This window comes from Oncorhynchus nerka, linkage group LG4 (assembly GCF_034236695.1).
Source record: "Oncorhynchus nerka isolate Pitt River linkage group LG4, Oner_Uvic_2.0, whole genome shotgun sequence".
Lineage (NCBI taxonomy): Eukaryota > Metazoa > Chordata > Actinopteri > Salmoniformes > Salmonidae > Oncorhynchus > Oncorhynchus nerka.
In genome coordinates this window covers 86,421,543-86,448,457 of record NC_088399.1, presented here as the reverse complement: position 1 = coordinate 86,448,457, position 26,915 = coordinate 86,421,543, and the positions used below count along the sequence as shown (strand labels likewise).

The following is a 26,915-nucleotide window of genomic DNA, read 5'->3' as shown; positions in this document are numbered from 1 at the left end:
TCCAGAGTTGAATCAGGTGTGTGTGTGTGTGTGTGTGTGTGTGTGTGTGTGTGTGTGTGTGTGTGCGTTTGTGCGTGCGCGTTTGTGAGTGTCTATGTGTCTGTGTGTGCACATGAGCATATGTGTACATCACTCTGTGTGTGCTTGAGAACATGACGGTGTGTGTGTGTACACATTTGTTTGTGTTAGTGTGACATTGAATCAGGATGGGGCACAGTGGGAGTGGGGAGGGCCCGGCTGTTGCTGAAAGGTCTGGCCAGGTTGGACTCCATAGTCCTGGTTACTGTAGAGGTCGTTTCACGCTGGGCCCTGTATAACACAGCTGACCTCAATACTGAAAGCTTGCCTCTGACCTGGAGAGACTTGAAGGTCTGAGCCACCCTTCAGATAAACACAACTAGGCACCTGATGTCACTGTTTTATTGTATAAAGAATGATGTATTAAATATATACTGTAGAGAGAGTCAATATAGAATAGAAAAGTAGACACATACTCACAGTCATGACAAAGCTTGACTTTTGATAAAAACCTGTCTTCTATATATTGTTGTTATTCGTTATAATATTGATAATGTTCCCTGATGAATCACCATTACCCTTGATCATGTCAAAGCAAGCCTTGTTCCAGCCAGAATGGCCCATATACAGTAGAGCAGGAGTCTAGTTTCTGTTTCCATGAGGCCAGAATGGCCCATATACAGTAGAGCAGGAGTCTAGTTTCTGTTTCTATAACATGAGGCAGCTTGATGATCAGGTATACCCTCTGGACAGGACACTAGTCAGTCTCCTGTTTCTATAACATGAGGCAGCTTGATGATCAGGTATACCCTCTGGACAGGACACTAGTCAGTCTCCTGTTTCTATAACATGAGGCAGCTTGATGATCAGGTATACCCTCTGGACAGGACACTAGTCAGTCTCCTGTTTCTATAACATGAGGCAGCTTGATGATCAGGTATACCCTCTGGACAGGACACTAGTCAGTCTCCTGTTTCTATAACATGAGGCAGCTTGATGATCAGGTATACCCTCTGGACAGGACACTAGTCAGTCTCCTGTTTCTATAACATGAGGCAGCTTGATGATCAGGTATACCCTCTGGACAGGACACTAGTCAGTCTCCTGTTTCTATAACATGAGGCAGCTTGATGATCAGGTATACCCTCTGGACAGGACAGGACACACTAGTCTCCAGTTTCTATAACATGAGGCAGCTTGATGATCAGGTATACCCTCTGGACAGGACACTAGTCAGTCTCCTGTTTCTATAACATGAGGCAGCTTGATGATCAGGTATAGTCCTCCTCTGGACAGGACACTAGTCAGTCTCCTGTTTCTATAACATGAGGCAGCTTGATGATCAGGTATATCCTCTGGACAGGACACTAGTCAGTCTCCTGTTTCTATAACATGAGGCAGCTTGATGATCAGGTATACCCTCTGGACAGGATGCTAGCCCTTTTCCTTATATCAGGGAAAGCCCATTGACTCACCGTGACACCATAGAAGTTGGTTTCGTTCATGACGTCCAGCACCAGCTTGCCCACCTCCCGGTCGTCCACGGTGAAGTTGTGGTACATGTCCTGCCTCTCCTTGTGCTGCAGTAAATCCATGACGCGGGTCAGGGTCTTCGCTATCACCCAGATCCCGTCGTAGGCGAAGCCGTGGTACTTCGAGGGCTCCACCCCCTTCTGCTGCAGCTCTTTACTGTACTCCCTCTCGTACTCTTTAGGTGTCTGAATGTAAGGAGAGAGAGGGGACAATATAAGCTTTTTAGGTTGCCTCCCAAATGCCACTCTATTCCCAACATAGTGCATTACTTTTCACCAGAACCCTATGGGGGGAATAGGGAATAATGTGGCATTGGGAAACATCCTTAGATAGAATGCTTTTCTTCTATCCACTATACAGGACAATGAGTCCTTTGGCTAAGAATCAACAGGTACAAGCATTTCATCCACAATAGCCGTCAACGTCCTAAGGGCAACAAAGGAGTGGCTCAAGAAGAAGCACATTAAAGTCCTGGAGTGGCCTAGCCAGACTCCAGACCTTAATCCATAGAACATCTGTGGAGGGAGCTGAAGGTTCGAGTTGCCAAACGTCAGCCTCGAAACCTTAATGACTTGGAGAAGATCTGCAAAGAGGAGTGGAACAAAATCCCTCCTGAAATGTGTGCAAACCTGGTGGCCAACTATAAGAAACATCTGACCTCTGTGATTGCCAACAAGGGTTTTGCCAACAAGTACTAAGTCATGTTTTGCAGAGGGGTCAAATACTTATTTCCCTCATTAAAATGCAAATCAATTTATAACATTTTTGACATGTTGTTTTTCTGGATTATTTAGTTGTTATTCTGTCTCACTGTTCAAATAAATCTACCATTAAAATTATAGACTGATCATTTCTTTGTCAGTGGGCAAACGTACAAAATCAGCAGGGGATCAAATACTTTTTTCCCTCACTGTATGTGTGAGTTGAGGTAATATTTTGTAAATATTCCTCACCCCGCAGGTGCAAAACAGTTATACACTATACCGTGTACCAAAATGCTTATCAGGAACACTCACCCTTCCAGAGATCCCCTTGACCTGTTTGGCGCTGAGGGGTTCAAAGTCCACAGCGATGTATCCCTCCATAGCGGTCAGCAACTTCCTGGTGGTGCAGTTGGTGGAGTTGGCCTGCTCCCACCAGTTGCCCTGGTACCAGCCTGGTATGATCCACTGGTACTTACTACCATACATGTTCAGGTTGTACGCCTGGGGGAAGGATGTTTGGTTAGTACACACACATACAGGTGTGTCCATACAAACACTCACCACATACAGTGTATGCAAACAACTACACACTACCATACATACCATGCACCCACAAACACACAAGCACCCACTTTGTACCTATTCTATGTCAAACAACAGTCTGCATTGACATTGTAATCTGTCTTAGACACATTGTTAATCATTACAGACAGCAATGTCAGTGGTATGCTGTTCTGTAAAACACTGGTCACTGAGACAGTCATGTCAGTGGTATGCTGTTCTGTAAGACACTGGTCACTGAGACAGTCATGTCAGTGGTATGCTGTTCTGTAAGACACTGGTCACTGAGACAGTCATGTCAGTGGTATGCTGTTCTGTAAAACACTGGTCACTGAGACAGTCATGTCAGTGGTATGCTGTTCTGTAAAACACTGGTCACTGAGACAGTCATGTCAGTGGTATGCTGTTCTGTAAAACACTGGTCACTGAGACAGTCATGTCAGTGGTATGCTGTTCTGTAAAACACTGGTCACTGAGACAGTCATGTCAGTGGTATGCTGTTCTGTAAAACACTGGTCACTGAGACAGTCATGTCAGTGGTATGCTGTTCTGTAAAACACTGGTCACTGAGACAGTCATGTCAGTGGTATGCTGTTCTGTAAGACACTGGTCACTGAGACAGTCATGTCAGTGGTATGCTGTTCTGTAAGACACTGGTCACTGAGACAGTCATGTCAGTGGTATGCTGTTCTGTAAGACACTGGTCACTGAGACAGTCATGTCAGTGGTATGCTGTTCTGTAAGACACTGGTCACTGAGACAGTCATGTCAGTGGTATGCTGTTCTGTAAAACACTGGTCACTGAGACAGTCATGTCAGTGGTATGCTGTTCTGTAAAACACTGGTCACTGAGACAGTCATGTCAGTGGTATGCTGTTCTGTAAAACACTGGTCACTGAGACAGTCATGTCAGTGGTATGCTGTTCTGTAAAACACTGGTCACTGAGACAGTCATGTCAGTGGTATGCTGTTCTGTAAGACACTGGTCACTGAGACAGTCATGTCAGTGGTATGCTGTTCTGTAAGACACTGGTCACTGAGACAGTCATGTCAGTGGTATGCTGTTCTGTAAGACACTGGTCACTGAGACAGTCATGTCAGTGGTATGCTGTTCTGTAAACACTGGTCACTGAGACAGTCATGTCAGTGGTATGCTGTTCTGTAAAACACTGGTCACTGAGACAGTCATGTCAGTGGTATGCTGTTCTGTAAAACACTGGTCACTGAGACAGTCATGTCAGTGGTATGCTGTTCTGTAAAACACTGGTCACTGAGACAGTCATGTCAGTGGTATGCTGTTCTGTAAAACACTGGTCACTGAGACAGTCATGTCAGTGGTATGCTGTTCTGTAAAACACTGGTCACTGAGACAGTCATGTCAGTGGTATGCTGTTCTGTAAGACACTGGTCACTGAGACAGTCATGTCAGTGGTATGCTGTTCTGTAAAACACTGGTCACTGAGACAGTCATGTCAGTGGTATGCTGTTCTGTAAAACACTGGTCACTGAGACAGTCATGTCAGTGGTATGCTGTTCTGTAAAACACTGGTCACTGAGACAGTCATGTCAGTGGTATGCTGTTCTGTAAAACACTGGTCACTGAGACAGTCATGTCAGTGGTATGCTGTTCTGTAAAACACTGGTCACTGAGACAGTCATGTCAGTGGTATGCTGTTCTGTAAAATACTGGTCACTGAGACAGTCATGTCAGTGGTATGCTGTTCTGTAAGACACTGGTCACTGAGACAGTCATGTCAGTGGTATGCTGTTCTGTAAAACACTGGTCACTGAGACAGTCATGTCAGTGGTATGCTGTTCTGTAAAACACTGGTCACTGAGACAGTCATTAATGTCAATATGAATAGGATTTCAGATTTTACTGACACTCATAATGGTAGTTACACCTATATGTTTGACAACTTGATGCATGCGTGGGTGGGTGCATGTGTGTGTGTGTGTGCGAGTGTGTGTGTGCATGTGTTTCTGCATGCGTGGGTGCGTGTGTGTGTGTGTGTGCATGTGTTTCTGCATGCGTGGGTGTGTGTGTGTGCGTGTGCGTGTGTGTGAGTGTGCATGTGTGTGAGTGTGTGTGTGTGTGTGTGTGTGTGTGTGTGTGTGTGTGTGTGTGTGTGTATATATATACACAAACAATACTCACACAGCAGAATACTTTGGAGGCCAGGTTCTCATCAAACTGTCCGATAATGATCCTTACGTCATTATCCTAAAGAGATGGCATAACAGACAAAAGGGTTGGCCTTCCGCTACAAGCAGCTAATCATTAGCAGCAATCACATCACAATAGTGCACTTTGCATAACATACATATTCTAGGCTCTGTCTGAAGACTCTGTACTGTGCAGTATGAGATGTGCTATGCAAATATCACCACATTAACAATTCCTAAACAAATGTAACAGCTGTCCTAGTGCGAGGATTTTGTCATTTTGGTTCTCTGTAGCTCAGTTGGTAGAGCATGAAGCTTGTAATGCCAGGATATTGGGTTCAATTCCCGGGACCAGCCATACGCTGCTAAATGACATATATCATATTATTATATAGTATTATACAGGTATATATGATCGTCTTATCACATTCAAATAAACTGTGATTTCGGCACTTTAGATGTTGATATCAGTGTAATTGCCACCTCATCAGTGTAAGGACTACAGGTAACTGTCACCTCATCAGTGTACGGACTACAGGTAACTGTCACCACATCAGTGTAAGGACTACAGGTAACTGTCACCTCATCAGTGTAAGGACTACAGGTAACTGTCACCTCATCAGTGTAAGGACTACAGGTAACTGTCACCTCATCAGTGTAAGGACTACAGGGAACTGTCACCTCATCAGTGTAAGGACTACAGGGAACTGTCACCTCATCAGTGTAAGGACTACAGGGAACTGTCACCTCATCAGTGTAAGGACTACAGGTAACTGTCACCTCATCAGTGTAAGGACTACAGGTAACTGTCACCTCATCAGTGTAAGGACTACAGGTAACTGTCACCTCATCAGTGTACGGACTACAGGTAACTGTCACCTCATCAGTGTAAGGGCTACAGGGAACTGGTCTGATGGTGTAGATATAGGTGCTGGGCTAAGTCCCAAATGGCCATTTGAGATATACACTTGGTGTTTCTTTGTTAGCTATAGGGCAGAGGCTGCAATATCAAGCCATAAAGTGTCAATCCATAACAACACAGCCATTAGTGTCAGCGCAGAGAATTGCTTCCTATCCACAGGGCCAGGGAGGAGAGATCTACATGGAATCGAGAGCACATGCTAGCATGATTGAGTCAGTAAATAGTTCACCACCTCCTCAAAGTGGCAGGAGCTTTGAGTAGCGAGGTTTGAAGTCTGAGGCTCCTGTCTGTCTGTCTGTCTGTCACCACCCTGCATGGTGGTGAACTGCATAGACCTCCCCAACCCATAACATCACACAAAATCATGTGATTCAATCTTGATACAGGAAGGAAGGGGGTAGGAGTGATGCTTGACTCGAATGCGGGATTGTGCATGTCTATCAAAACACAACTGGTACCCTTCTCCCTATGCCCTATTGGCCCTGTCAAAAGAAGGGCACTATGTAGGGAACAGGGTGCCATTTAGGATGTACACTAAGGTAGTAACACATGTATCAAGTCTAGAAAAGGTCCGTTTGACTGAGGATGTACAGTTGAAGTCGGAAGTTTACATACAACTTAGCCAAATACATTTAAACTCAGTTTTTCACAATTCCTGACATTTAATCCTAGTAAAAATTCCCTGTCTTAGGTCAGTTAGGATCACCACTTTATTTTAAGAATGTGATATGTCAGAATAATAGTAGAGAGAATTATTTATTTCAGCTTTTATTTTTTTAATCACATTCCCAGTGGGTCAGAAGTTTACATACACTCAATTAGTATTTGGTAGCATTTCCTTCAAATTGTTGAACTTGGATCAAATGTTTTGGGTAGCCTTCCACAAGCTTCCCACAATAAGTTGGGTGAATGTTGGCCCATTCCTCCTGACAGAGCTGGTGTAACTGAGTCTGGTTAGTAGGCCTCCTTGCTCGCACACGTTTTTTCAGTTCTGCACACAAATTCTCTATAGGATTGAGGTCAGGGCTTTGTGATGGCCACTCCAATACCTTGACTTTGTTGTCCTTAAGCCATTTTGCCACAACTTTGTAAGTATGCTTGGGGTTATTGTCCATTTGGAAGATCCATTTGCGACCAAGCTTTAAGTTCCTGACTGATGTCTTGAGATGTTGCTTCAATACATCTACATATTTTCCTCCCTCATGAAGCCATCTATTTTGTGAAGTGCACCAGTCCCTCCTGCAGCAAAGCATCCCCACAACATGATGCTACCACCCCAGTGCTTCACGGTTGGGATGGTGTTCTTCTGCTTGCAAGAATCCCCCTTTTTCCTCCAAACAGAACAATGGTCATTACGGCCAAACAGTTCTATTTTTGTTTAATCAGACCAGAAGACATTTCTCCAACAAGTATGATCTTTGTCCCCATGTGTAGTTGCAAACCGTAGTCTGGCTTTTTTATGGCGGTTTTGGAGCAGTAGCTTCTTCCTTGCTGAGCGGCCTTTCATGTCAATATAGGACTCGTTTTACTGTGAATATAGATACTTCTGTACCTGTTTCCTCCAGCATCTTGACAAGGTCCTTTGCTGATGTTCTGGGATTGATTTGCACTTTTCACACCAAAGTATGTTCATCTCTAGGAGAGTGGTATGACGGCTGCGTGGTCCCATGGTGTTTATACTTGCGTACTATTGTTTTTACAGATGAACCTTCTGGCGTTTGGAAATTCCTCGCAACGATGAACCAGACTTGTGGAGGTCTTGGCTGATTTCTTTTGATTTTCCCATGATGTTAAGCAAAGAGGCACTGAGTTTGAAGGTAGGCCTTTAAATACATCCACAGGTACACCTCCAATTGACTCAAATGATGTCAATTAGCCTATCAGAAGCTTCTAAAGCCATGACATAATTTTCTGGATTTTTCCAAGCAGTGTAAAGGCACAGTCAGCTTAGTGTTTGTAAACTTCTGACCCACTGGAATTGTGATACAGTGAATTACAAGTTAAATAATCTGTCTATAAACAATTGTTGGAAAAATTACTTGTGTCATGCACAAAGTAGAATTGCTAACTGACTTGCCAAAACTATCGTTTGTTAACAAGAAATTTGTGGAGTGGTTGAAAAACGAGTTTTAATGACTCCAACCTAAGTGTGTGTAAACTTCCGACTTGAACTGTGTTTCTAACCAGCTAAAACCACAGTATGGGTGAACAGCCATTTCCGATAAATAATTTCCCCTTACACCATTAAAAAGCACGTCAACAGTGAAGAGGCAACCCTGGGATGCTGGCCTTCTAGGCAGAGTTGCAAAGAAAAAGTCATATCTCAGACTGGCCAATTAAAATAATAGATTAAGATGGGCAAAAGAACAGACACTGGACAGAGGAACTCTGCCTAGAAGGCCAGCATCCCATAGTCGCCTCTTCACTGTTGATGTTGAGGCTGATGTTTTGCATGTACTATTTAATGAAGCTGCCAGTTGAAGACTTGTGAGGCGTCTGTTTCTCAAACTAGACACTCTAATGTACTTGTCCTCTTGTTCAGTTGTGCATCGGGGCCTCCCACTCCTCTTTCTATTCTGGTTAGGGCCAGTTTGTGCTGTTCTGTGAAGGGAGTAGTACAGTACACAGTGTTGTACGAGATCTTCAGTTTCTTGGCAATTTCTCGCATGGAATAGCCATAATTTCTCAGAACAAGAATAGACTGATGAGTTTCAGAAGAAAGTTCTTTGCTTCTGGCCATTTTGAGCCTGTAATTGAACCCACAAATACTGATGTTCCAGATACTCAGCTAGTCTAAAGAAGGCCAATTGTATTGCTTCTTTAATCAGAACAACAGTTTTCAGCTGTGCTAACATAATTGCAAAAGGGTTTTCTAATGATCATTTAGCCTTTTAAAATGATAAACTTGGATTAGCTAACACAACGTGCCATTGGAACACAGGAGTGATGGTTGCTGATAATGGGCCTATGTACACCTATGTAGATATTCCATTAAAAATCTCCCCTTTCCAGCTACAATAGTAATTTACAACATTAACAATATCTACACTGTATTTCTGATCAACTTGATGTTAAAAATGTGCTTTTCTTTCTAAAACAAGGACATTTCTAACTTTTGAACGGTAGTATACATATATATATATATTTCACAACATACATTATTTTGACATCAGTAAAATTAACTAATTTCAACTGTAGACTTTTCACTCTTTTTAGAAAGTATTCACACCCCTTGACTTTTTGGACATTTTGTTGTGTTACAGCCTACATTTGATTCAATGTATTACATTTAGATTTTGTGTCCCTGATCTTTGCACAATACCCAATAATGTCAGTGGAATTATGTTTTTAGAAATGTTTACAAATTAATACAAAATGAAAAGCTGAAATGCCAATAAGTATTTAACCCCTTTGTTGTGGCAGGCCTACATTTGCTTAACAATTCACATACTAAGTTGCAATAATGGTGTTTAACATGATTGTTTAATGACTACCTCATCTCTGTATCCCACACATACAATTATCTGTAAGGTCCCTCAGTCAAGCATTGAATTTGAAGCACATTTTCAATCAGGGACCAGGGAGGTTCCCCAAAGGTTCGCATAGAAGGACACCGATTGGTACATGGGTAGAAAGAAAATACAAACAGACATGGAATATCCCTTTGAGCATGAAGTTATTAATTACACTTTGGATGGTGTATCAATACACCAAGTCACTACTAAGATACAGGCGTCCTTCCTAACTCAGTTGCTAGAGAGGAAGGAAACTGCTCAGGGATTTCGTCATGCGGCCAATGGTGACTTTAAAACAATTAGAGAGCTGTGATAGGAAATAATTAAGGATGGATCAACAACATTGTAATTACTCCACAATACTAACATAAATGACAGAGTGAAAAGAAGGAAGCCTGTACAGAATAACAATATTCCATAATATTCGCAATAAGGCACTAAAGTAAACCTACAAAAAATGTGGCAAAGAAATCCACTTTTTGCCCTGAATACAAAGCGTTACATAACAAATCCAAAACACATCACTGAGTACCACTCTTCATATTTTCAAGCATGGCGGTGGCTGCATCATGTCATCGGCAAGGACTAGGGAGTTTTTTAGGATAAAAATAAATGGAATAGAGCTAAGCACAGGAAAATCCTAGAGGAAAACCTGGTTCAGTCTGCTTTCCAACAGACACTGAGAGAAAGATTAAATTTTCAGCAGGACAATAACCTAAAACACAAGGCCAAATATACACTGAAGTTACTTATCAAGACGACATTGAATGTTCAAGATAAAGTTTTGACCAAGTTAACGTTTGACTAAAATTCACTTGAAAATCTATGGCAAGACTTGAAAATGGCTGTCTAGCAGTGATCAACGATCAACTTGACAGAGCTTGAAGGATTTTTTAAAGAAGAATGGGCAAATGTTGTGCAAAAGACAGCTGTAAATCAAATCAAATGTTACTTGGTCTCATACACATGGTTAGCAGATGTTATTGGTCTCATACACATGGTTAGCAGATGTTATTGGTCTCATACACATGGTTAGCAGATGTTATTGGTCTCATACACATGGTTAGCAGATGTTATTGGTCTCATACACATGGTTAGCAGATGTTATTGGTCTCATACACATGGTTAGCAGATGTTATTGGTCTCATACACATGGTTAGCAGATGTTATTGGTCTCATACACATGGTTAGCAGATGTTATTGGTCTTATACACATGGTTAGCAGATGTTATTGGTCTTATACACATGGTTAGCAGATGTTAATGTGAGTGTAGCGAAATGCTTGTGCTTTTAGTTCCGACAGTGCAGTAATATCTAATAAGTAATCTAACAATTGCACAACTACCTAATATACACAAATCAGAAGGGATAGAATAAGAATATATACATATCAATATATGGATGAGAAGCAGAGGCAAGATGCAATAGATGGTATAAAATACAGTGTATACATATGGGATGAGTAATGCAAAATATGTTATTAAAGTGGCATTATTAAAGTGACTAGTGATCTATTTATTAAAGTGGCCAATGATTTCAAGTCAAGTTAGTGATTGCTGTTTAGCAGTCTGATGGCCTTAAAATAGAAGCTGTTTGTCAATCTCTCGGTCCCAGCTTTGATGCACCTGTGCTGACCTCGCCTTCTGGATGATAGCGGTGTGAACAGGCAGTGGCTCGGGTGGGTGTTGTGCTTGATTACCTTTTTGGTCTTCCTGTGACAACGGGTGCTCTAGGTGTTCTGGAGGGCAGGTAGTTTTTGACCCCACCACCCTCTGGAGAGCCCTGCGGTTGTGGGCGGGTGTAATCGCTACCAAAGGTATTGACTCAGGGGGTTGAATACGTATCTAATCAAGATACACTATATTAGTGTTTTATTTACCATAAATGTAAAAAAATAAATATAGAGAATTTTCTTTCCACTTCGAAGTTACAGAATTCTTTGTGTAGATTGTTGAAAAAAATGAAAAAAAAAAAAAAAAGTGAATCCCACATGGTTACACAACGAAATGTGTCAAAAGTAAAGGGGTGTGAATACTTTCTGAAGGCTTTGTAGATTGTTAAACAATACAAATGCATTATCTTAGCTTGTGTGTCCTCTGATTAGTCACTAATACAAGTTCTGCCATTCACTCTGCCAAAACACCAGCTGTGTCTCTCTGCGCCTTGGATCTGACCCTTTATACTGAATAATGATTCAAGTTCAATAGACCGTTACTCAAGCCAAGCTGAGACATTCTACATATGTCACATATCCATTTATCAGTGGAGAGTCACCAGCCTCTGTCATCACAGCTCCAATGGCCTCAGGGTGTTGGATGAACTAAATAGGATTATAATGCTACATATCAGTATGTTTTAGATCCAATAAACACGCTATGCGTAACACACTCAGAACAGAATTCCAACGGGAAATAAAATGCGATGAAAAATCAACCTGTATTTCTGGTCATGTAATTCTAGGTTGTTTATGGGTCAAAGTAAAACACGCATCCAATGCCTTACAAAATGAAAAGGGTCTTGAGATGGCAATGCTGTAGCCACGAATTGTATAGGTTTATTAGCCGTAACAGCCCTCTATACCTCTATAGTACTTCCATGGGTGATTTTCCATCCGTACAACCCGGCATGGCGTGTGGTCCACAGTCGCCACCTGCTTTCCCTTATCGCTACAGAAACCCCAATCAAAAGGCCACTTTTCCCCACAATACCTACAATGCCATGGTGGACCGTACTCATCAGAGCCAGAGTGCATGCTGGGAGTAAGCAGAGTAGTTGGGGGTTCTTTGTGGACCACTCTGCTTTGCAGACACTTGTCATTTTCAGAGCCCCTTGGCTCGACTTGAACCTGGCTCTCGTAGGGCTCTGTTCCTCCCAGGCCTGAATGGTGCCCCTGGCACTTAACTCAAATGTCTCCAGCTGTGAGGGAACTGAATATGGACAATACCGGCCCAGAGAGACCTGATAATATCCACCATCCTCTGCCCTGGAACCAGGGGGGGATTGGGCATCAGATTGGGTCCCGCGGTTGGAAAAATGGACCCTGGACTGAAGGTCTCAGAGTTTTATTGTGAGAATTCTAAATTTGTACTAGTGGTCTCTAATTGACATGTGGCACCTGTTGCAGGTGGAACTGTTGCATGTAGCTGCTTAAAGGTTGTTCTGTTTGGGTCCTGCTGGTCTCTGGGATGGAGTTTTGTAATGGCTATTCTTATGCACTTTCAAAACAGGTGGTTACAGTACAGCTTTATCTTGGCCAGGTCGCAGTTGCAAATTAGAACTTGTTCTCAACTAGCCTACCTGGTTAAATAAAGGTGAAATAAAAAAATACATGTATTAACCAATGGCAGCAGCTTCCCAGGCGGTTGATTAATCCATGTTGGCGATGCTGTTAGTCACTTTACTCTTGGGTTAATGTAGTAGCACTACAAACACAATGAAGATGTGTAACACAACACTAGGCATGATTACATGGCTTTACTAAAACCTGGGGCTAAGTCCCAAATGCCACCCTATTCCCTATATAGTGCACTACTTTGACCAGGGCACATGGTCAAATGATGCTATTTGGGACACAGACTGTATGAGGCAAACTAGGCCTGTTCATGAGCACGTCTATCTGTTTAATAGACTGACACTGTCTTATCCATTACAGTACCATCACGTCTGGCTTTGATGATTACTCCATAGCAAGAGTCTTTACTAGATCTAATAATGGACATTGTCTAATGATCAACACTAAAACACTTGTGTCAAACAACCGACTGACCGATGTGGTTTTCAGTTTGGACCGTGACCAGTTTAATCCTGTGTGTTAGTGCTGGGCTGTAACAAAAACCTGCCCACTCAATAGCTCTCCAGGACAGGAGACAGTTGAAGAACCCTGATCTTATAATAAGGCATTAGGAGATGTATTACAGATACATTAGGAGATGTATTACAGATACATTAGGAGATGTATTACATAAACATTAGGAGATGTATTACAGATACATTAGGAGATGTATTACAGATACATTAGGAGATGTATGACATAAACATTAGGAGATGTATTACAGATACATTAGGAGATGTATTACAGATACATTAGGAGATGTATGACATAAACAATAGGAGATGTATTACAGATACATTAGGAGATGTATTACAGATACATTAGGAGATGTATTACATAAACATTAGGAGATGTATTACAGATACATTAGGAGATGTATTACAGATACATTAGGAGATGTATTACAGATACATTAGGAGATGTATTACATAAACATTAGGAGATGTATTGCCATCCAACCACTGGATTAGTCTAAACAAAGAGGTGATGAGTTAGAACCAGAGGCAGCAGTGTCGTGAGAAGAGGTGTGATAACGATGAGTTAACACCAGAGGCAGCAGTGTCGTGAGAAGAGGTGTGATAACGATGAGTTAGAACCAGAGGCAGCAGTGTCGTGAGAAGAGGTGTGATAACGATGAGTTAGAACCAGAGGCAGCAGTGTCGTGAGAAGAGGTGTGATAACGATGAGTTAGAACCAGAGGCAGCAGTGTCGTGAGAAGAGGTGTGATAACGATGAGTTAGAACCAGAGGCAGCAGTGTCGTGAGAAGAGGTGTGATAACGATGAGTTAGAACCAGAGGCAGCAGTGTCGTGAGAAGAGGTGTGATAACGATGAGTTAGAACCAGAGGCAGCAGTGTCGTGAGAAGAGGTGTGATAACGATGAGTTAGAACCAGAGGCAGCAGTGTCGTGAGAAGAGGTGTGATAACGATGAGTTAGAACCAGAGGCAGCAGTGTCGTGAGAAGAGGTGTGATAACGATGAGTTAGAACCAGAGGCAGCAGTGTCGTGAGAAGAGGTGTGATAACGATGAGTTAGAACCAGAGGCAGCAGTGTCGTGAGAAGAGGTGTGATAACGATGAGTTAGCACCAGAGGCAGCAGTGTCGTGAGAAGAGGTGTGATAACGATGAGTTAGAACCAGAGGCAGCAGTGTCGTGAGAAGAGGTGTGATAACGATGAGTTAGCACCAGAGGCAGCAGTGTCGTGAGAAGAGGTGTGATAACGATGAGTTAGAACCAGAGGCAGCAGTGTCGTGAGAAGAGGTGTGATAACGATGAGTTAGAACCAGAGGCAGCAGTGTCGTGAGAAGAGGTGTGATAACGATGAGTTAGAACCAGAGGCAGCAGTGTCGTGAGAAGAGGTGTGATACTGATGAGTTAGCACCAGAGGCAGCAGTGTCGTGAGAAGAGGTGTGATAACGATGAGTTAGAACCAGAGGCAGCAGTGTCGTGAGAAGAGGTGTGATAACGATGAGTTAGAACCAGAGGCAGCAGTGTCGTGAGAAGAGGTGTGATACTGATGAGTTAGAACCAGAGGCAGCAGTGTCATGAGAAGAGGTGTGATAACGATGAGTTAGCACCAGAGGCAGCAGTGTCGTGAGAAGAGGTGTGATACTGATGAGTTAGAACCAGAGGCAGCAGTGTCGTGAGAAGAGGTGTGATAACGATGAGTTAGAACCAGAGGCAGCAGTGTCGTGAGAAGAGGTGTGATACTGATGAGTTAGCACCAGAGGCAGCAGTGTCGTGAGAAGAGGTGTGATACTGATGAGTTAGAACCAGAGGCAGCAGTGTCGTGAGAAGAGGTGTGATACTGATGAGTTAGCACCAGAGGCAGCAGTGTCGTGAGAAGAGGTGTGATACTGATGAGTTAGCACCAGAGGCAGCAGTGTTATGAGAAACACATACTGCAGTTCTCAGCTATTCAGGGATTTGGAATACCAAAGGTACTACATCAATTTGAAAGCACAGGTAGGGACATTTTGCCGAGTGGACAATGACGTGTGGCTCCAAAAATGTTTATGCCATAACAGGCAATAAAGTGTCTGACAGACTAGTAATGGTATTAGTGCTGGAAGTAGCAGTGTTGGTTATTGCAGAGTCTTGGTTTGATTGTCAGTATTATCTTTAGTTGATCAAACAGTAATTCCATTGAAGATGTTAGTGGGTTTTGTGATATGGCTGGAGTCAGTTTATTCATGAGTGCACACCGTAGCAAACCTATAGCAAAACGTTTTGCAACGAAAACTAGTGTTTGATATTGGAAAAGCGTAGGTTAGTCATTTTATTTTTCGTCACGTTTTCTTCCAGTTAGTTCTTAATGTATACACCTCTGGTACATGGCCACAGCTTCTCCACAGCCACATGAGTTTCCTGTGGTGTGCTCCTGACAGCTACCTCTCTGTTCTTAATCCATTCTGAAGAGATTTACTTTGTGTGTATGCGTGTGTGTGTGCGTGTGTGTGTGCATGCGGGCGCCTGAGAGAGACATATGGAAAGAAAGAGAGAGAAAGAAAAGGAGAGAAAAAGACAAGTGAATATGAAAGAGAGTGAGAGACAGAGAGATGGGAGATAGAGACAGCGCGAGAGAGAGATATATATATATATATATATAGAGAGAGACTTCTCTTGCATTGGCAATCATAACATATGTTGCCCATGCCAATAAAGCCTTTCAATTGAAATTGAATTGAATTGAGAGAGAGAGCGAGTGAGGAAAGAAAGCGTGCATGGGAGATAAAGAGAAAGAAAGAGACACACAGACACACAAGAGAAACAGTCCCTGTGCAGTACAGTTCCTATCTGATGGTGGTTGTCTGTTTCGGCCTCTGTGCAGTACAGTTCCTATCTGATGGTGGTTGTCTGTTTCGGCCCCTGTGCAGTACAGTTCCTATCTGATGGTGGTTGTCTGTTTCGGCCCCTGTACAGTACAGTTCCTATCTGATGGTGGTTGTCTGTTTCGGCCCATGTGCAGTACAGTTCCTATCTGATGGTGGTTGTCTGTTTCGGCCCCTGTGCAGTACAGTTCCTATCTGATGGTGGTTGTCTGTTTCGGCCCCTGTGCAGTACAGTTCCTATCTGATGGTGGTTGTCTGTTTCGGCCCCTGTACAGTACAGTTCCTATCTGATGGTGGTTGTCTGTTTCGGCCCCTGTGCAGTACAGTTCCTATCTGATGGTGGTTGTCTGTTTCGGCCCCTGTACAGTACAGTTCCTATCTGATGGTGGTTGTCTGTTTCGGCCCCTGTGCAGTACAGTTCCTATCTGATGGTGGTTGTCTGTTTCGGCCCCTGTGCAGTACAGTTCCTATCTGATGGTGGTTGTCTGTTTCGGCCCCTGTACAGTACAGTTCCTATCTGATGGTGGTTGTCTGTTTCGGCCCCTGTGCAGTACAGTTCCTATCTGATGGTGGTTGTCTGTTTCGGCCCCTGTACAGTACAGTTCCTATCTGATGGTGGTTGTCTGTTTCGGCCCCTGTACAGTACAGTTCCTATCTGATGGTGGTTGTCTGTTTCGGCCCCTGTGCAGTACTGTTCCTATCTGATGGTGGTTGTCTGTTTCGGCCCGTGTACAGTACAGTTCCTATCTGATGGTGGTATGGTGGTTGTCTCTTTCAGCACCATGGACAGCATCTGACTGCCGCTTTCTCTCTAGGAATCCCATCACTACTGCAGATGTGAACTACAGTCTATTGGTGGCTACACACATCATACCAGACGGCATGGCAACACTTCCTGCTCCAGACTGACTGATACACGTCACCGTTTCTTATCACATTACATGGAAACAGGGGGACAGGCAACCGAATGGAGAGATGAGAGAGGAGCTATCCAATCATGTGTCAGAGCTGTCAGAGCCTGTCCCGCTCCAAAGAGAGGGCTTTAAAGCACTGCGAGACGACGGATCATTTGCATTTTTAACTCTCAGTTTAAAATGTCAGCTTTACACAAGTACATGTATATTATAGAAAGGCTCATAGTTCTCTTTCTCTGTGTGTGTGTTTGTGTGTGTGTGCTTGTGCGTGTGTGTGTGTGTGTGTGTGCGTGTCAGAGAGAGAAAGAGAGAAAGAGAGTGTCTGTGTGAGGCTTCGCCAGCTCTTATGTGATGTGAGTTGATCAGAGAGCCGAGAGGCCTGGGGAGTGAGGGGCTTAGACAGTGTTGTGAGGGCTGAGAAGCCTGGGGAGTGAGGGGCTTAGACAGTGTTGTGAGGGCTGAGAAGCCTGGGGAGTGAGGGCGTTAGACAGTGTTGTGAGGGCTGAGAAGCCTGGGGAGTGAGGGTGTTAGACAGTGTTGTGAGGGCTGAGAAGCCTGGGGAGTGAGGGGCTTAGACAGTGTTGTGAGGGCTGAGAAACCTGGGGAGTGAGGGCGTTAGACAGTGTTGTGAGGGCTGAGAAGCCTGGAGAGTGAGGGGCTTAGACAGTGTTGTGAGGGCTGAGAAACCTGGGGAGTGAGGGCGTTAGACAGTGTTGTGAGGGCTGAGAAGCCTGGGGAGTGAGGGCGTTAGACAGTGTTGTGAGGGCTGAGAAGTCTAGGGAGTGAGGGCGTTAGACAGTGTTGTCTAAGACTATAATCGGCCACTGCAGCTCCACTTTGGGCTCACAGGGTCACAGCTAGTGTGTGTGTGTGTGAATAACAGCAGCAGGTCATTATGGGTAACTGTCTAAACTCTCAGAACTACTGACATAACCGCATTAAGACACACCAGTGTCAACCAGTATTGAGGAAGAGGAATACTGGTCTTGGTACTGTATAATGCAAGAGATGATAACACCATTTAGGGCATACAGTACATCTGATGTGTGTGACCTCCAGTTCATTTACTCCTGGAAGGTCTTAGAAACATTCCGGGTGCCACTACAGTAATATCAAGATCACCATGAGACACTCATTACTTTCATTCCTAAGGGGTTCTGGTCTGGTTCCACAGTACACTAAGTACCTATGCTGTACTGTAACTGGTTCTGGGGATCACTCACCTTCAGCTTCTTGACGTTGACACAGGGGTCGTTGGAGAAGCTCTCGGTGTCAGCGATCTGGATGTCTGCCTTTTCCAGCTCATTGGTCAAGTCATTCCTCACCTGGGAGTGACAGATAAAGTGAGAGAGAGAGAGAGAGAGAGAGAGAGAGAGAGAGAGAGAGAGAGAGAGAGAGAGAGAGAGAGAGAGAGAGAGAGAGAGAGAGAGAGAGAGAGAGAGAGATAGTGGGGGGGGGCAATGGGTCATCATGTCATATCAGGTCTTATTTGAATAGTGCTTTTTAAAGATATATTTGGGACAAAGTGCTTACTAACAGCAATGCGGGCCTACACCCCAAAGAGGGCGAGCAGAGGCGATAGACAGTGGCGAGCAGTAACACCTTGGGTAGGAAGAACCCTTGAGAGTACCTTAGACCAGAGAGTAGGTTAGAGGGGATACTAGCTGGGGACATCCACCCAGAGATACAGTAAGGTCTAATTGCACTGTTCTCCACTGTTCTCTGATTAACTTTGTGAAGACGGTGTCTGTATCCCAAATGGCACCCTATTCTTATATAGTGCACTTCTTTTGTCCTGGTCAAAACTAGTAAACTACATAGGGAATAGGGTGCTAGCCTGGCTGCCTGTGGACAACCTCCAGTGGACCCTGCACCCCTACTGAGATTTGGACAGACATCAGTTATTTCTCCATTAATTTAGTCTCAGTATCCCCCCCAGCTGAAACCATTTGTAATTGTCAATTAATACGTTAGAATATAAATCAGGCTCAAGAAAATTGCCTCTTGGTTTTCGTTGAGTCTATCACCTACATAGAGATTAACCTGGGGCGGCAGGGTAGCCTAGTGGTTAGAGCGTTGGACTAGTAACCGGAAGGTTGCGAGTTCAAACCCCCGAGCTGACAAGGTACAAATCTGTCGTTCTGCCCCTGAACAGGCAGTTAACCCACTGTTCCCAGGCCGTCATTGAAAATAAGAATGTGTTCTTAACTGACTTGCCTGGTTAAATAAAGGTAAATAAAAAAATAGAGATTAACCTGGAGAAGAGTCCCCTAAGCAAGCTGGTCTTGGGGATCTGTTCACAAACACAAACAGACCCCACAGAGCCCCAGTACAGCAACACAATTAGACCCAACCAAATCATGAGAAAACAAAAAGATCATTACTTGACACATTGGAAAGAATTAACAAAAATTAGAGCAAATTGGAATGTTATTTGGCCCTAAACAGAGAGTAAACAGTGGCAGAATACCTGGCCACTGTGACTGACCCAAAATTAAGAAAAGCTTTGACTATGTACAGACTCAGTAAGCATAGCCTTGCTATTGGGAGAGGCTGCCATAGGCAGACCTGGCTCTCAAGAGGAGACAGGCTATGTGCACACTGCCCACAAAATGAGGTGGAAACCGAGCTGCACTTCCTAACCTCCTGCCAAATGTATGACCATAGTAGAGACACATATTTCCCTCAGATTACACAGCCCACAAGGAATTCGAAAAGCAACCAGTGAAGAACAAACACCATTGTAAATTCAACCCATATTTATTTTCCCTTTAGTACTTAAACCTCTTGCGGACCTCTTAAAGTGAAGATTCAAGCAGAGGGGCTGCAGGGCTCCAGCGCTACAGAGAGGAGGTCTGCAGAAGGCTGACCAGCCGTCGAGGCGAGAGGGGAACTCCAGAGGGTTAAGAGGGTTTGAGTACGCTACAGTGTGATGTGATGAAAGTTAGCTATAGTGTACTACAGCACTATCTAGGCAGGTCGAATCAATTCAAATTTAATTTTTCACATACACATGGTTAGCAGATGTTAATGCAAGTGTAGCGAAATGCTTGTGCTTCTAGTTCCGACCATGCAGTAATATCTAACACGTAATCCAACCTAACAATTTCACAACAACTACCTTATACACAAGTGTAAAGGAATGAATAAGAATATGTACATACAAATATATGGATGAGTGATGGCCGAACAGCATAGGCAAGATGCAGTAGATGGTATAGAGTACAGTATATACATATGAGATGAGTAATGTAAGGTATGTAAACATTATATTAAGTGGCATTGTTTAAAGTGGCTAGTGATACATTTTTTACATCAAATTTCCATTATGAAAGTGGCTGGAGTTGAGTCAGTATGTTGGCAGCAGCCACTCAATGTTAGTGATGGCTTTTTAACAGTCTCATGGCCTTGAGATAGAAGCTGTTTTTCAGTCTCTCGGTCCTAGCTTTGATGCACCTGTACTGACCTTGCCTTCTGGATGATAGAGGGGTGAACAGGCAGTGGCTCGGGTGGTTGTTGTCCTTGATGATCTTTATGTTCTTCCTGTGACATCGGGTGGTGTAGGTATTCTGGGAGGCAGGTAGTTTGCTCCCGGTGATGCGTTGTGCAGACCTCACTACCCTCTGGAGAGCCTTATGGTTGTGGGATGAGCAATTGCCGTACCAGGCGGTGATACAGTACGACAGGATGCTCTCGATTGTGCATCTGTAAAAGTTTGTGAGTGTTTTTGGTGACAAGCCGAATTTCATCAGCCTCCTGAGGTTGAAGAGGCGCTGCTGCACCTTCTTCACCTCACTGTCTGTTTGGGTGGACCATTGCAGTTTGTCCGTGATGTGTACGCCGAGGAACTTAAAACTTTCCACCTTGTCCACTACTGTCTTGCCCTCACCTCCTCCCTGTAGGCCATCTCGTCGTTGTTGTTAATCAAACCTACCACTGTAGTGTTGTCTGCAAACTTGATGATTGAGTTGGAGGCGTGCATGGCCACGCAGTCATGGGTGAACAGGGAGTAGAGGAGAGGGCTGAGAACGCACCCTTGTGGGGCCCCAGTGTTGAGGATCAGCGGGGTGGAGATGTTGTTACCTACCTTCAACACCTGGGGGCGGCCCGTCAGGAAGTCCAGGACCCAGTTGCACAGGGCGGGGTCGAGACCCGGGGTCGAGACCCAGGGTCTCGAGCTTAATGACGAGTTTGGAGGGTACTATGGTGTTAAATGCTAAGGTGAAAAAGGCTTTAAGAGCCACGTGGCGTGAGTCAGTCATTTTGTGTTTGGGGTGTGTCTGTGTGTTAATGCATATGTGTATCTGTGTACTTCACTTGTAAACAGCATATCTAGGACATATTGGAACCCTACCTTCTAATAAGTACTTTTCACCAGGGCCCATCAGAAAACCCATAAGGATCTGGTCAAAAGAAGTGTACTACATACTGTAGGGAGTAGGGGGCTATTTAAGACGCAACCAGGGCACACTCATTCTCCCTGATTCATTCTCTTGGCCTCACAAACTGCTAGCTATAGCTCAACCACCAATTCCTCTATGCTCAATTCTCAACAGCTATGACAAAATGTACCGTTGAACTAAGCCGGTTCAATAAACACACACGTAGGAATGTGCGTAAGATCATGCACATGCACACACACACACAAACACTCACTCACGCACACAGACATTCTGTGGGGCCGCAGATGGATTTGTCCACTTCTGTTGGGAATGGAAGGAACATGACATCTATCAAATGGAAAAGCTCTTGAGAGAGACAAGGGCTGCTCTTGGAAACCGTCTGTCAGTGTATTCAAGTGTCTCCTTCTTTATGTCTGATTTAGGCCCGTAGATCCTTGACAGCATCAGAACAAAATGTATTAGCTTGTCTGCTCCAACGTATTGTTCCTGAAGAGCAAACCAGCTTGTATTGATCCAGTAACTTTGCCAAGATGTTGTCTACTCATAGCAGAGCATTGAGCTAATGCTGGACAACTGTAGTATGCTGTAGTATTTACAGTTAACTATAGTATAAATACTGTATTTTAAAAAACTATAGGTACAATAGTAATGAATGTAGTTGTTTGCGGATTGTAGTATACTGTAAAGTAAAGGGGGATACCTAGTCAGCTGTACAACTGAAATGTGTATTTAACCCAACCCCTCTGAATCACTGTGGTATTTACTGTAATGTTTTTGGGATTGTAGTATACTGTAGTATTTTTGCAGGCTGCACTATACTGTAGAAGTTACTGTAGTATTTTTGTGGATTGTACTATAATGTAGTATTTACTGTAGTGTTTTTGCAGACTGCATTATACTGTTGTATTTACTGTAGTGTTTTTGTTTGATTATGTTTGACATAGAAATGGAATCATTCTCCTTCAGGAAATTTACTGGAAAAATACAAAAAAAACGAATCCTCCGTAACCTGTAGGTAGGTAAATAGGTAGGTAGGTAAATAGGTAGGTAGGTAAATAGGTAGGTAGGAAAATAGGTAGGTAGGAAAATAGGTAGGTAGGTAAATAGGTAGGTAGGAAAATAGGTAGGTAGGAAAATAGGTAGGTAGGTAAATAGGTAGGTAGGTAAATAGGTAGGTAGGTTAATAGGTAGGTGGGTAGGTAAATAGGTAGGTAGGTAGGTAGGTAGGTGGGTAGGTAAATAGGTAGGTAGGTAAATAGGTAGGTAGGTAGGTGGGTAGGTAGGTAGGTATGTAGGTAAATATGTAGGTAGGTAAAAAGGTAGGTTGGTAAATAGGTAGGTAGGTAAATAGGTGGGTAGGTAGGTAAATAGGTAGGAAGGTAAATAGGTAGGTAAATAGGTAGGTATGTAGGTAAATAGGTAGGTAGGTAAATGGGTAGGTAGGTAAATAGGTAGGTGGGTAAATAGGTAGGTTAGTAAATAGGTAGGTAGATAAATAGGTAGGTAGGTAGGTAAATAGGTAGGTAAATAGGTAAATAGGTAGGTAGGTAAATAGGTAGGTTAGTAAATAGGTAGGTAGATAAATAGGTAGGTAGGTAGGTAAATAGGTAGGTAAATAGGTAAATAGGTAGGTAGGTAAATAGGTAGGTAGGTAGGAAAATAGGTAGGTAGGTAAATAGGTAGGTAGGTAAATAGGTAGGTAGGTAAATAGGTAGGTAGGTATGTTAGTAAATAGGTAGGTAGGTAGGTAGGTGGTGGGTAGGTAGGTATGTAGGTAAATATGTAGGTAGGTAAATAGGTAGGTAAATAGGTATGTTAGTAAATAGGTAGGTAGGTAGGTAGGTAGGTGGGTAGGTAGGTATGTAGGTAAATATGTGGGTAGGTAAATAGGTAGGTAGGTAAATAGGTAGGTTAGTAAATAGGTAGGTAGGTAAATAGGTAGGTAGGTTAATAGGTAGGTGGGTAGGTAAATAGGTAGGTAGGTAGGTAGGTAGGTGGGTAGGTAAATAGGTAGGTAGGTAAATAGGTAGGTAGGTAGGTGGGTAGGTAGGTAGGTATGTAGGTAAATATGTAGGTAGGTAAAAAGGTAGGTTGGTAAATAGGTGGGTAGGTAGGTAAATAGGTAGGAAGGTAAATAGGTAGGTAAATAGGTAGGTATGTAGGTAAATAGGTAGGTAGGTAAATAGGTAGGTAGGTAAATAGGTAGGTGGGTAAATAGGTAGGTTAGTAAATAGGTAGGTAGATAAATAGGTAGGTAGGTAGGTAAATAGGTAGGTAAATAGGTAGGTAGGTAAATAGGTAGGTATGTAGGTAAATAGGTAGGTAGGTAAATGGGTAAATAGGTAGGCAGGTAAATATGTAGGTAGGTAGGTAAATAGTTAGGTAGGTAAATAGGTAGGTAGGTAGGTAAATAGGTAGGTAGGTAGGTAGGTAAATAGGTAGGTAGGTAAATAGGTAGGTAGGTAAATAGGTAGGTAGGTAAATAGGTAGGTAGATAAATAGGTAGGTGGGTAAATAGGTAGGTTAGTAAATAGGTAGGTAGGTAAATAGGTAGGTAGGTAAATAGATAGGTAGGTAAATAGGTAGGCAGGTAAATAGGTAGGTAAATAGGTAGGTTAGTAAATAGGTATGTAGGTGGGTAGGTAGGTAAATATGTAGGTAGGTAAATAGATAGGTAGGTAGGTTAATAGGTAGGTTAGTAAATAGTTAGGTAGGTAAATAGGTAGGTAGGTAAATAGGTAGGTTAGTAAATAGGTAGGTAGGTGGGTAGGTAGGTAGGTATGTAGGTAAATATGTAGGTAGGTAAATAGGTAGGTAGGTAGGTAAATAGGTAGGTAGTTAAATAGGTAGGTAAATAGGTGGGTAGGTAGGTATGTACGTAAATATGTAGGTAGGTAAATAGGTAGGTAGGTAAATAGGTATATATGTAAATAGGTAGGCAGGTGGGTAGGTGGGTAGGTAGGTATGTAGGTAAATATGTAGGTAGGTAAATGGCAGGCAGGCAGGCAGGCAAAGGTGGCAAATGGGTGGGTGGGTAAATGGGTGGGTGGGTAAATGGTGGGCAACAGTGGGTAAATAGGTAGGTAGGTAAATAGGTAGGTAGGTAAATTGGTAGGTCGGTAAATAGGTAGGTAAATAGGTATGTTAGTAAATAGGTAGGTGGGTAGGTAGGTATGTAGGTAAATATATAGGTAGGTAAATAGGTAGGTAGGTAAATAGGTAGGTTAGTAAATAGGTAGGTATGTAAATAGGTAGGTAGGTAAATAGGTAGGTAGGTAGGTATGTAGGTAAATATGTAGGTAGGTAAATAGGTAGGTAGGTAAATAGGTAGGTTAGTAAATAGGTAGGTAGGTAAATAGGTAGGTAGGTAAATAGGTAGGTAGGTAGGTAAATAGGTAGGTAGGTAAATAGGTACGTTAGTAAATAGGTAGGTAGGTAAATAGGTAGGTAGGTAGGTAGGTGGTTAGGTAGGTATGTAGGTAAATATGTAGGTAGGTAAATAGGTAGGTAGGTAAATAGGTAGGTAGGTAGGTGGTTAGGTAGGTATGTAGGTAAATATGTAGGTAGGTAAATAGGTAGGTAGGTAAATAGGTAGGTAGGTAGTTAAATAGGTAGGTAGGTAAATAGGTAGGTAGGTAGGTAGGTAGGTAGGTAGGTATGTAGGTAAATATGTAGGTAGGTAAATAGGTAGGTAGGTAGGTGGGTAGATAAATAGGTGGGTGGGTGGGTGGGTGGGTTGGTGGGTGGGTAGGTAGGTAGGTAAGTAGGTTGGTAGGTAGGTAGGTGGTCTGTGGGTGTGAGGCCGGTTGGACGTACTGACAAATTCTCTAAAACAACATTGGATGCGACTTATGGTACCGAAATTAACATTCAATTATCATGCAAAAGCTCTGGGGGATATTCCTTCAGTTGGCATGCCAATTGCACGCTACCTCAAAACTTGAGACATCTGTGGCATTGTGCTATGTGACAAAATTGTCCCCAGCACAAGGTGCACCTGTGTAATGATTATTCTGTTTCATCAGGTTCTTGATATGCCACACCTGTCAGTTGGATGGCTTATCTTGGCAAAGCAGAAATGCTCACTAAACAGGGATGTAAACAAATTTGTGCAAAAAACGTGAGAGAAATCATTTTTGGGGGGAGTATGGAAAATATCTGGGACCTGGGACCAACCCTTTACATGTTGCGTTTATATTTATGTTCAGTATAGAGTCCCTACGGTGTAAGTAAATATTATAATACTGTGAGAGGAAGAGAGAGAGAGAGGCCGATGGAAGGACAACATGTTTTTGAAGGAAAACAGCTACTTTACATTCACAAAAACCCATTAAAACCCAGAGACATATTTCTTTGTGAAGCCTCCAATTCAAACCCATTATCCCCATCAAACACACACAAAACCCCACCTAAGCCATCTATACAAACAGAGACGCAGTGTTATCACACACACAAGGTCATTAAAGAACACCAGTGTGTCATTACAGAGCACAGGTGTGTGTTTTTGTGTGTGTGAGTTTGTGTGTGCGTGCAAACACGTGTCTGTCTGTCTGCGTGTGTGTGTGCGCTTTCTCTCTCTATCTCTCATACACACATAACACACACTTCTGCACACATGCAGTACAGAAGTAATCCAGGTAATGGCCCAAGTAACACCCAGCAGCATTGTGCAGGTGTCTGCTTCCTGTCATGACCCATCCATTTCATCAACCTCACAGACCCCATTCAGCCTGAAAGGCCTCACCTGAGATAAGCCTCCCAAACCCCATTCAGCCTGGCAGGCCTCACCTGAGATAAGCCTCCCAAACCCCATTCAGCCTGGCAGGCTGCACCTGAGATAAGCCTCCCAAACCCCATTCAGCCTGGCAGGCTGCACCTGAGATAAGCCTCCTAAACCCCATTCAGCCTGGCAGGCTGCACCTGATATAAGCCTCCTAAACCCCATTCAGCCTGGCAGGCTGCACCTGAGATCAGCCTCCCAGAACCCATTCAGCCTGGCAGGCTGCACCTGAGATAAGCCTCCTAAACCCCATTCAGCCTGGCAGGCTGCACCTGAGATAAGCCTCCTAAACCCCATTCAGCCTGGCAGGCTGCACCTGAGATCAGCCTCCCAAACCCCATTCAGCCTGGCAGGCTGCACCTGAGATCAGCCTCCTAAACCCCATTCAGCCTGGCAGGCTGCACCTGAGATCAGCCTCCCAGACCCCATTCAGCCTGAAAGGCCTCACCTGAGATCAGCCTCCTAAACCCCATTCAGCCTGAAAGGCCTCACCTGAGATCAGCCTCCTAAACCCCATTCAGCCTGGCAGGCTGCACCTGAGATCAGCCTCCTAAACCCCATTCAGCCTGGCAGGCTGCACCTGAGATCAGCCTCCCAAACCCCATTCAGCCTGGCAGGCTGCACCTGAGATCAGCCTCCTAAACCCCATTAAGCCTGGCAGGCTGCACCTGAGATCAGCCTCCCAGACCCCATTCAGCCTGAAAGGCCTCACCTGAGATCAGCCTCCTAAACCCCAT

The 26,915-nt window shown here is 43.6% G+C and overlaps 1 protein-coding gene across 1 annotated transcript in view; it reads right to left on the bottom strand.

Annotated features, from left to right (window-relative positions):
- Positions 1–26,915, bottom strand: part of LOC115117124 (gamma-aminobutyric acid type B receptor subunit 2) — a 595,916-nt gene that overhangs the window by 122,528 nt on the left and 446,473 nt on the right. The window contains exons 4-7 of the mRNA XM_065017992.1: positions 18,219–18,320; positions 4,975–5,040; positions 2,568–2,756; positions 1,494–1,736 (exon numbers count right to left, since the gene is read on the bottom strand). Coding sequence (XP_064874064.1) covers positions 1,494–1,736; positions 2,568–2,756; positions 4,975–5,040; positions 18,219–18,320 — 600 coding nt within the window. The remainder of the gene's footprint in view (positions 1–1,493; positions 1,737–2,567; positions 2,757–4,974; positions 5,041–18,218; positions 18,321–26,915) is intronic.